General features: G+C 38.2%; 1 protein-coding gene across 2 annotated transcripts in view; it reads right to left on the bottom strand.

Moving 5' to 3' along the window:
• KIFAP3 (kinesin associated protein 3) overlaps positions 1-12,109 on the bottom strand; it is a 71,189-nt gene that overhangs the window by 38,270 nt on the left and 20,810 nt on the right. For both annotated transcript variants that reach the window (XM_056356062.1, XM_056356063.1), the window contains exon 11: positions 4,223-4,323. In XM_056356062.1, the coding sequence (XP_056212037.1) occupies positions 4,223-4,323 (101 nt within the window). The remainder of the gene's footprint in view (positions 1-4,222; positions 4,324-12,109) is intronic.

Below are 12,109 nucleotides of genomic sequence, written 5' to 3'. Positions count from 1 at the left end.
AAAAATGGCAGTAACTCATCACCTTAAATTAACTTGGGTTAGTCACATTTTATTGCTACCACTGTATTTTTTATTTTTATTGGGTTTTTTTAAAGTTACAAATAGATAAATTTGCTGCAAAAGCTTTGGTAGACTCAACATAGGAAAAAAACTCCACAACTTAGTTCCACAGAAAGTCAGATTAATACCTGGTCATTTAATAAAATTAGACTCTAAACAGATACTTAATTGCAGAATAATTCTGCTACTATTTTGCTTCGCAATTACTCCATTCATAGGTAAACTAGCTGTATCTGCAGCAATGTGCTTTATCTTTGCAGCTTCCCCTGCTAGATCTGAACACTGCCATATACCAAGATTTTTCAATAGTAGCCCGATTCTTTGGTAATTGGACAGAACCACCTGGGTTAACATAAGTAGACAATTGCCTATAATCCTGTTCCAACTGTTCAGTAAGTGTCAGTGAGTTGCCAGATGATTCCTTATGCAGACAGTCTATGGACTGACATCATTTTATACACCTGGCACCTATATGGTCCATTACATCACAGGCTATCTATCTAGCCTCTTTTTGCTCAGTATGAACATGTTTTGAAATGGCATATTGAATATAGGAAGATGACAAATACATGTGTTTCTTTTTCTGTTTCCAACCATGGCAGACAAGTTGCATGACTACCTCATTGAGGGGCTGCAGGACATCGCCCTATTTGCTCCTAAAACCTGCTCAGTTCACAAGACACGTCAAGATTATAATGCAAAGCAGCATGATGACAAGACTCAGATTACTGGAAGCAGAAACAACTGAACTTAAAGATAAGCAGGACATAAGGTACAAAAAAAAAAAAAAAAAAGTGTAGCTCAGTTTGTGTCAAAGGCATGGGGGGAAAAGCAAGCAACAACTGATAGTTAAATATTTGTGTGCTTGCCCCCTGGTGGAAAGACAGTTTTTAATGCACTAAAAACTAGAGCAAGTAGTGAACAACCCTAGAGAGGGGGAAAAAAAGGAACAATAAGATTGCAGGAATTTCACTCCAAGGCCTTTTACTATAGCAACTTTATGAGTTTATCTATTATAAGATAGCAGTTGTTTCAAATGGACTGAAATAAAATAATAATAAAAAAGTAACAACACAGTTATCTCTTTCTGGGACTTTAATGTACTCATTTAAAAGCTATCATTGATTTCTTCCTCCCTTTTTTAAAAAGGCAGAATCAGATTTCTGTAGGTTGTTTTAAGAACTTATAAAATCCCTAGTTTATTAAATCCGTAAGCCTGACAGTCACGTAAGAGTGAATTAACCAGAGAAGAAAGTTGCCACTTAACAAGTAAACCCAAGCATTCAAAAATCACCCCCTGCAACTCTTCTGTTACAAAAGCTTTAAAAACAGATTTTTAAAACCCTTCGAATAATTTGAAGGGAAACATTCTCATTACTTACACAATACAAAATCTGTGGAAATTAGATGTTTAACAAGATGGGATTACACTGTTAATTACTGAACTACTTCTCTATAAAAAGAAAAAATATATCCAGTTTCAATTAAAGCCGTTCAAATTTTAAAGTAATAGTTTCGTACGAGCTCCATGTTTCCCATTATGTCTTCATTTAATTTGATTGCTTCTTGTGCCACTTCAAAAGGAAGAGTAATTGCTGCCAAATAGGAAATATTAAAATTAAATTTGTTCTGCTTTTACTATGTCCATTGTCATCTTTTACTGATTTAACAGGAAGGCAGTAAAAAGACTGCAGCATGTGCAATGAAGAGGCAGTAGTGTTCAATCAGACAAGTCCCATATTGAGTATCAGATACCACAGACCAGGACTGAAATCACTGTGTCTAGACTCTCTGGCACCTGCCTTCACTTATTTACCAGTGACCAGAGGCCAACCCCCACAGCTCTCTGTTCACATACACCTCTGTCCAACCCCCTCCCCAAGCCCAGCTCAAACATCTTTGAATGATTATGCCAGAACTGCATGCCTCAGGAATCTCTCCTGACCGGCTACTCCCTAACTCTGCTGTTTGAAGTGATGCTCTGGTTTCTGAACTTCAGCAGATAATGGCGGACAGGAGCAAAGGGTGCTGTCAAGAGAGGACGTTTACCAGCATTAAGCTGAAAAGAAGCTTATAGATCAAAGAGGGGCCAAACAGGACAACTGTGGTGGAAAACATGTGGGTAGCTGCAGAGAACCTTGCACACTGCTCTGCGGTAAAATATTAAATATCACCATGACATCACTGCCTAACCATGCCCTTTGATTGGCCAGGTTATTACCAATAAAGGCTTTTATAAGCATCTGGATGGCATTTGCACCTATTTAAACAAAACACGCATTGCTGAGGTCTAAACAAGAATGAACTGTTAATACTCACTTTTAACTGTTACTAGAATAGCACCCACTAACTCCTGCAATCCACAAGGATGTTTACCTGGGACAGCACGCGCAAGCCCTTGTCACTTTGTACAGGCAAAGTGTTTGAAAACAGGGGACTGATTTTTCCAATCACTTTCTACGACAGCTAGACATTCATTATTGAGTATTTGCCAGTTTGGATGCGGACCACAGAAGGGCGCCTACTGCCATTGCAAAGAGAATTTGGCTATCCAAGGTAAAATCAGATGGCAGCGAGTGCTTTTAAAAAAGGTCATTTTCTTCTCCTGCAGCCTCATCAATTTCCCCATGTTTTCTGCCGTCTCTGTCTTCCTTGATTGTCCTGATTTTGAACGCTCATTAATAAAATTTAAGCTCCGGTCATCCAGCTTGTCCTTTTTGACCAGTCAGCAGATGTGATCTGTGAGTAATTCCATTGACTACTGAAGCATCAATAGCCATAGGTATCCTTCAAAATTTGTAGTTTTGGCCAAAGTCCAATCAAGGCAGTGGACTTATTTCCTGCTCCACTAGTTTTTGGATACAGCTCTGTAAGCACTGGGAAGAGCAGTCACTGCCTATCAGAACAGTGACATTTACCAAAGCTCAGATTATATCACTGAAGTTTCCACAGCTCTTTACATTTGGCACTGGGGATCTAAAAAAAACCAAACATGCCAAGATTCTCCGAAAGCACGTTATACGCAAGCCCTGAAACACAGTGCATGAATTCTGGTCTGGCTGGTAACTTCTCAGAACAAAGCAGGTCCCTTATATCATGCAAATGCCTTAACATATAGTTGCTTCTTGCAGAAAAAGCAGTAAGCAGGGTGTTTATAAGACCATTTTGTAACATATACTAGTTATTCCCACCAGTTCTCCCATCTCCTTTCTCCAAAATCTTCCTGTATTTGGAAAAACATCACCATTTCTGTCATGAGATAATGACATTCTGAAAACTTTCCATGGCAACTTCCCATTCTGGATGCATTTGATGCTAAAAACATTTTTGGCAGGAAAGAAAATACCATGGTGCAATTCTGAAAAAGCTACCGGCGAGCTTTTACACTTATGCAACACAGGCTTTCTCAACTCCAGCCTCATCGGGACTGAGAAAGAGATCAGCAAGAGAGGATTTGGTACTAGTTAAAAAAAGAAAACCCAACCAAAAACAAAACAAAAAAAACCCCAAACCACCTCCAACAAAACACACAAACAACATACACACAAAACCTAAAACTGCATGATAATTGTCTCTGTGCTTGGATCAAAGACCATGATTGGAGACACACTGGTATGCAACAAACTGTAGCCTGAAAGATCGGTGAAGAGCCTTCCCCAGTCTCCCCTGTTGTACATGCCTGCAGTTGGAAAAAGAATTGTCATGTAGCAACAGAACACTGCTTGGCTGGTTTCCAGTTCATATCCTGTAATACTGGAGACGTTGAAATTTTGATACCCAATGGGATCAGCAAAGAATGCCTTCTAAAACTGTAAAGGAAATACTTTCCACAAGGTTCCCCAAGGACTTGCTGTGCACAAGCTTTAGTCTCTTTCAAGCATTCCCGATCTTCTGCAGAAATTCATCAGGTCACCTGTATTTTTACCAATTCACTGATGCAGCTCCAGTGTTAGTAGCACTGACAGAGAATAAGTCACTTATCCTCTTTCTGGGGACAGCAAGAACAGTCCGACTGCGGCAGCGGTTCGCCACCGACTCAGCAGCATCGTGGCTGTTCCCATTGTCACCTGTGGGTGTCAGTGCGAGCTCTGCTATGCGTGAGGATAAGCCCTGCACAGGGAAACACGCATCTTGCCACCTCATCATATACAAAAACACATACCTGTGGGATGCAGTCTGTGTATGCAAACATTGATTTAAAGCGATCGTCCATGCTTATGTGATACAGAATACACATCGCTACTTGTTTGTAGTTTTCATTTGCTACGAGAAAAAAACCCCACAATCCATATTAGTAGAAGCCTGGTTTTTTTAGGTGTTGCGAACACTTAAAAGGGGAAAACAAAAAGCACAAAAATTCTGGCTAAGCAGAGGAAAAATTTAAATCAGAAATACAACGTTAACAAAAGGGTTATGCCTCGTGTATCCAAATGAACCATGTATTTGTGCAAAGAGGGAGCAAAGGCAATGCTAACTACTGTCCCTCTGCCCAGCACCTCAAAACACTTCCTTAACCTCACATCGCAAGGAATGTATTTTGTGAAAGGAACACTTAATAACGACAGACCATCCAGAAAAAGCCCTCATCAGTTTCCAGCTAGGAAATTAAACATCAAATGTAATGCTGATTTAGCTGTGGATATTCCTGTTGAAACAACAAGTTTGTCTCAAAGTGAAATGATAAAAGAATATAACAATGCCAGAGAGAAAAATCAGAATTACCACTAAAAGTGTTACAGAAGGAATCCAGTGCTTTTCAAGTCAGTCACATACTGACTGTTTTATTATCCTAAACGATAAGATTATCTTGTGGGTGCCTTTTGCATTTCACACATTTCAAAGACAACATTAGTATATTTTCACATTAATACTTACCAAAGAGAAAAAGATTTTCAAGAAAAATTGAAACAGTTAATGCAAGTAGGTTGTGAAGTATTTAACGCAAAGATTCTATAAAACCAACTTAGATAAATGTACGAATGTTTAAGAACAGACAAATCTGACCCTGACTCACTGCCGAAATCTGGACTGAACTTTCTCCTGAGCTCTCCTCTAGCCCTCCATTAGCAGGATACTGGTTATAAAACATTCATCTGAACATTTATATTACTTAGATCAGGATTTAATAAGGTCACTAACTCAAAATTTAGCCACAGTTCTTATACAAATGATCAGAAATACCCTACCTCCCATTTCTATTTAAGCTAAGTTAGAAAATACCTGTTTAACACTTTGGCAAGGCATCAAGACCTCAAACAGCAATCAACACAGTTAGGATTTTTCTTCTGCATACATCATTGGGCACAGGAATTTCCTTTAAGCAGCAAGGACATGATGCCTTTATCCTGACAATGAACATTTGTGCCTTTTTTCAAAGCTGAATTACTAAAGACCCATGAAACCCTTCTGGCAGTTGCCATACAACAGTGAAGTACTCTTTCCCGTGCCAATCTCAAACACATAGTTGATCTTTCAGATCCTTCTGGATTCTTACCTGTTTGAAAAAATCAGGACTTGTATCACAATGTTCCATGCACTTAACAGCGGGAGAAAGGATAATGCCCAAATCTGAAGGCTACTCTGGCTATTCTTTTAATTAAAGTACAGACAGTACTATAGTTGCTAGCACATATACACTCTGTTTTAAGCGAACACAAATGAAGCGTTTGTTATCTTTTCCGCTTCTCTTGTGACTGGTCATTTTACCTACCTATTCACCTGCAGTGACATTGTAAATCCAATGACTGCATGAGAAAACCTTCCCATAAATGTACCCGAAGGCTTCTCCCAAGTAAATATAAAAATGTAAAGAGAAAATTATGCCTTCAAATTTCATGGGGTTAGGAAAAAAAGCACTGTTTACACTGCTCTTAACACTTCTTTCCATGCCTCTATTTAAAACTCAAAACATCAAGACTCAAATTACAGTCACACTTTGCTGGATGATGCAGGAAACACTGTAAGGTAAAAGAGAAACAAGTATAAAATGGAGGAAAGTTGGCTTCCCAAAACAGCAATAGGTAGGGTGAAGTTGGACCAGACTTTCAGCAGGTATGCACTGGCAGGCAGTCAACAAGAACGATGCTCCTTTGTATCTGTTTAACCTCTGTCCTTCATGGAGTTTTTTCCTCTGCATTTTTGCAAGCTACATTTGCGCTAAGATAAAGCGCCAGCTAAGATACAGTCTTAACACTTGGTAGCAACAGCAGTTTCCTGGTATTTGGCAATACTGGTAGCTTATTTTCAAGTAAAATAGCCTATTATAGCAGCACAGGCCTTCTGGTTTTTTTGAAAACAAACTCCTTGCATAATATTCTCATCCTTTTTCTCAAAGGTCCAGACTGTCACAATAACCTTTCTGATGCCTGAACACCACATTGGGTTATCAATGCTGAATGACAGCACTGGCTTGGTTTCTAAACTACCAAAATTAATCAAGAATACCCAGATACTTAAGCTAAAGTGTGAAGAAAATACATAGAAATCAAAACAATTTATTTTATCCGAATTAACTCTTAATTTAAGAGTTGAGTTTTAATGACTGGCAAATCATTCTCCTGAGGTATGTTCCATAAGGCAGGTTTCATGACACACAAAACAAGAAGATAGTTATAGTTTCAAAAAGAAGAGTTGAATTTAAATTCCTTCTGTGCAGTCAACTGGCCCATCTTCCCTGAATTCCCCTGTCCTACTGCCAACAGAGAGAAGGAACAGAGAAGGGTTTAGAGCATGGAGGTCACAGGCACCTCTTGCACAGGCTTAGCAAGGAAGCATTTTTCAACTGTGAGTAAACAGAAAAAACCTCCGAATTCTAACTTGAAGATGAAAATAACTAAAGAATTAAAGCCAATAGAAAACAGTGTGCAAATAAACCCGCTTTTTAGTATTTAATGGTGTATGCATTTTAAGTTTAATTTCATTTTAATTTCCCAGAAAGGAACAAATTTCAGGCTGATGTCTGGAAGTTTCACTGTCCCACTTTCCCTGGGGAAGCAAGCACTTTGGCAGAGAAAAAGCAGAACCTCCTGATTTGTTTGTTCTTATACAAACCAGTGGCAACCATGATCCAGAAAATCAAAAACTTCAGGAAAATGAAGAGGACGTGATTGTTTCTAAGCACAACTAACATGATTTAATGTGATTGTTAATCTCGTGCTCAATTAGGAAGCATACAGCCTATTGAAAGCGCACTGGAAACCATGCATAACTAGTTTATTGAGGATTAGGAAGAGAACAGATTCAACATCTACAGCATTTTAAACACTAAGCATCATCTTGCAGGATGAAGATTGTATAAAAGGGCAAGAAGCAACAGACTTTTTGAAAAACCCACCAAGCCAAGTGCCATCCTTTTACATAGAGCCTTCACTTCCAAAAATATGAACTGCCAGCTAACGACTATTACTTCAATATGCCAGTACCAAGCTTACTGCCTACTTTTAAAAAAAAAATTATTTTATATTCATCTGAATGCTAATGAATAAAGCCCTAAGTCTATCACAGTTTAAAGACCTGGCTGTACAAATTCAAAACCCTGCCTAGTATCTGGCTTGAGAACAGCTTTCCAAAGCATGGAAGTGATACCTTTTCTGCTATTTTTGACCACTACTGAAGGCCACACACAAAAAAGCAGACACTGCAAGGAAGACTTCCTTTTGACTTGGTACAGTAGGCATCAATTCATTCCCCTAACTAGAAAAGCAAGAGAAAGAAGAAAAACCCAAACCCCCAGATCTCTGGCAAACGTGTTCATAAAAATCACCAAAGTTTTGGTGGTGTGCCAGAAAGTTGTGGCCTACAAATGCTGGTAGTTTTGAGCATCAAGCTTTTTATGACTGAAGGTGGAATAGCCAAATGGCCTAAAGCAGTAAGGGCAGCCCTGGAAAATAATGGCCTAGTCATTATGGATTCTTCTGGTATTTATGGCACTAAAACATGAATCATAATGAACTCATTGGATATTAAATGTGGGGGTCATGAGTACTTTGATAGGATTTCCACAAGAATTTACCATTAATTAACCAAATAATTATTTGAAAGTGTTACTGAATTATTCTTAGTTCTTATACAGCCATTCCAGAGAAATTGGTCATTCCCAGCTGAGTGCAGTTAATGCCTTAACAAACCAGTCATTAACTGCAGTTACTGATTTTGTGGGAATTATTGTGTTATAAAATACACTCAACAGTTTATAGAAACAATACTTAGATTTTTTTTGCAGCTGTAGTTCAGCTGGAGCAGCTGGGATGGAAAAATATCAGGTCCCTCGGGCTGTTTTCACAACTAGTTTTCTGCAAATTAGAGAGGGAAATAAATACATGATGGGTTCTGAGTTCAAAATGGCTTCAGATTTTTAGCCTTTGAACATTAATAAGAAACCATGTGCCAGTTCTGTGGACCAAAACCTGAATTCCACATTTAGTTCTTACTAAGGTTAAAGATCTAAATGATACTAGTAGCAGAAGCTAAAGAAAAAAAAATACAATTTCTTGATCACAAGATCAGGTCTTACATTTTGGTTGAGTGTGTGAGCTTAAAATGAAAAAAAAAAAAAACAAAACAAAAACAAAACCCCCACTAACCCCATTAGCTCCATGATAACAAAAGACAAACCCTAAAGCTGTAAAACTAAAATGCCAGTCTGCATTGCAGCATCATCATTCAGCTTTCAAATGCTAAAGTAAAAATGAAAATATAAATTATGGACTAAATTATTCAAATGTAGCCTTACGAGTAATTCAAGTAGCCATCATTTCTAATGGAATCATCAATGTCTTCATATATATGAAATATATCCATTCCAACTCACGTGCAAAACAGTAACTACACTAAATCAAAACCAGAACACAAAGGTAAATACTCATTAAAATGGCAGAGTGAATCTTTATTTCAGTTTCAAACTCTGATACTCTCAAGTCAAATCTCCTGCAGAATTAGGGAAGTAAGAAAACTAGATGAATAAGAAGGTCACACACTCACTATCAGATCTATACACACTCACACTGCTGTCAGAAAATACCTGAAATCAAGAATGTATTCACATGTATCATCAGCAGTCTTAGGAAAAAAACTAATACAAAAGTATCTCTGCTTACCTCTATCCCATATTATTCCTTGCAATCAGCTCTGAAACAGTTGGACTAAATTACTCCATGTGCAGTTCAGACACATATTGGTTTGATTTACATTTGTAAATATAAATCATATTGGATATATCAGATTGTTTTATCAAGAGAACCTGAAAGAATTTTCAGATCTGCTCATACTCAAGGAGACTAGGTATTGTAAATAATACATTATGATATTAATTACATGCTAATAATCCCTCTTGTGCCACCTTTATGCTATTTGAAACTGGCTTCATACCATAAGCCTAACTTAAACCCCTGATTTTGCCATGGCTGGAGTGGTGGGGGTTTTTTTGGGTTGTTTAGTACATGCCGTATCTGAAACATGGATACAATTATATTTTTTTTAGGAAACAAAGAAGGAATTAGTGATGAATCGAAAGGATTAATAAATCACTAATTTAGGTTATTTAATGTTACAGCTATAGACAAAAATGAAGTTGCACATCTGGAGCCCCAGGCTCAACTTCTTTGCCTGGAACTCTATGCAATACTGACTGAAAAATATACAGTAAACACCTCACTGCAGTACTGCTACTCATAAAAGACAACAAAGCATAGCCACTGGGTAGAAACATACTACTAAATTTAGGTATGTCCTTCTTTTGAGGTTTGATCTTCCTACAGAAAAAAAAAAGCCACCCACCATTTTTGTTATTTAGGATGTCCTACAACCAATCACACTTGAACTCATGTGAATTCACACAGAAATTGGCAGCAGATTGGTTGTAATAACCCATATACTGCACAAACCAGAGATAAATCAATTAGAAGTTCAGAGAGAAAACAGGAGCCAACAGGATTAACTCTGAAGGAAGAAGATAAAACTACTTCTATTTTCTCCACAAAAGAAACACATTTTGGGTCAAGCTATGACCAAGGAAGAAAGCAAGAAACAGAAAAAGAATTAACTACCGTTATTAAAAGAAACTGGAAATTAAGAGGTGGTTCTTAGTTTGAATCAAACTAAGAAAACACACACTTCCAAAGTAGGTGGAAAAAATTCCATGCAAAGCTGTTCCTTTAGAAGTCTCCACCAAGCTACATAGATTAAATGCTGTACAGTTAAATGGAAATTTATAGGGCATCCATAATTTTTGCCACATCTGCACTATATTTCATTAAACTACATGAACTGCTCCGATTACAATTACTAGAAAATACTCAGACTTCTCTGCTCTAAAAAAACTCTCCCAATTTTCTTGTTTGGAATTCAGTGGGAATGGAAATAGGTGGAGGTCTTCCATGCTCCTGGCTCTGCAGATGCACAACTCCACAGCAGAGCAGCCTCAGTTCTGAATAGATGGTGCAGCTGTATTTCAAAATGCTCCTCCTCAAAGGTGTTAAAAAAACCCCAAACCAACAAACAAGCAGGGTTCTATCTTTCACTCTGAGAAAGGCATGATCCACCACATTGAAATGGAAACTGGTTTTACTCGTGTTTCAAAGTTGCTGAAGTATAAAGCTGAGGTTCAAATCTACCAAGTCCAAAAAGTGGAGTTAAATACTGGTTGAGCTTTTGAGTCTTCCAGATAACAGGAGTTAAGCTCCACATTATTCAGCAGATACTGTTCCTGCGCAAGCACCAGCATACTCTTACAGGCAAAGTCTTGAAAAAAAGGTAATCAACTCAATTGTTTTGTTCTCATCGTGAAAACACTACAATTTTGTCATTTCAAAGGCCATTTGCTGATGATCTACAAGTTTCTCACAGATCTGACAGCTTTTCCAAAAAGAATAAAAATAACATTTAAGGCCCCTGCCTCACAATGGAAGTCGTGCTTTACACAATGAGACCACTCAAATATGTAAAATTAAAATTCATCCTGCAAAGCATTTGTATGTCAGAGACCAAAGAAACTGAAATGGATTGTATAGAGAATTACCAACACTATAGTCACTATGGCACTTTAAGTTAGCACATCTCTTCCCCCGTCAGCTCTAAGAGTCTGAAGATAAAACTATCAGCTGACAAAGGATTCTCACCTCAGCAACCACAGACATGGGGAATGTGCAGTCGGTCTCCTACACTGGAGAAGATCATCTGAGAAACTCTTAGATAAACAGCAGAAACTTTTGAGTTCAGAAGTTTCCACATTTCCAAAAGAGAAAGCGGACTGTAACCTCCTCCCTTACATCCAAACTTGTAAAAGCCTCAGGATCTATGGGACTACCACATCTGCGAAATTGTTCCACATGATTCTTTGAGACCATCCCTCTGCCTGCAGGCTTCACAAAGGCTCTGGAAAAGGTGCTCCTCTCTCTTCTACCTCAGCCCTCACGCAGGCTTCCTGAAGATTTTACCATAGATTAGGAAGACTAGCAGAAGTGCCCCACCCCTTCTTTATGGAGGTTTTCCAAGGAACTAGAGCTGGTTGTTTCTGTTCTGTCATGCTTTAGGCATTCAAATTATGCCCAGTAAAGCTTTCAGATGTCAACAGTTCATGCGGAAGACTAGATTTACTTTTTACTGTTAAGTATTAATTTGCTCTTGCAATATGCAAAGAAACAATTAGAATAATTCAATTAATTATGCAGTCACATATTGTAAGCTTCACAGTAGAAATACTGGCTCAGGGTATCATTCCCATTCATTGTTTCAGTGAATTTCCAACAACTCCACTCCCTTGTCTTTAGATTACTACCATCTCTCCACGCCCGTCCTTGCTGCTGCCGTAAGCATTACTATTTTCAGTCAACACTCATGAAGTTAGTTTCTTGTGTTACACCAGAGTTATGCTCTTCATTAAAAAAAGCGCTACTAACACAGCTAAATACACATGTGCACTTGTGAGCAGCACACCACAGCAATGAGCTTTCACTCACCTGAACAGTCAAAGGCTGAGTGTTCAGATTAGCAAGGATCCACCTGTAACAGCTACAAAATGGGAAAACACCATTTCCAACCCTGGACAGTGTTA

Source organism: Falco biarmicus, chromosome 11, assembly GCF_023638135.1.
Source record: "Falco biarmicus isolate bFalBia1 chromosome 11, bFalBia1.pri, whole genome shotgun sequence".
In the NCBI taxonomy this organism is placed as follows: domain Eukaryota; kingdom Metazoa; phylum Chordata; class Aves; order Falconiformes; family Falconidae; genus Falco; species Falco biarmicus.
Note: the sequence above shows the minus strand (reverse complement) of the source record. Positions and strands in the feature narration are given on the sequence as shown.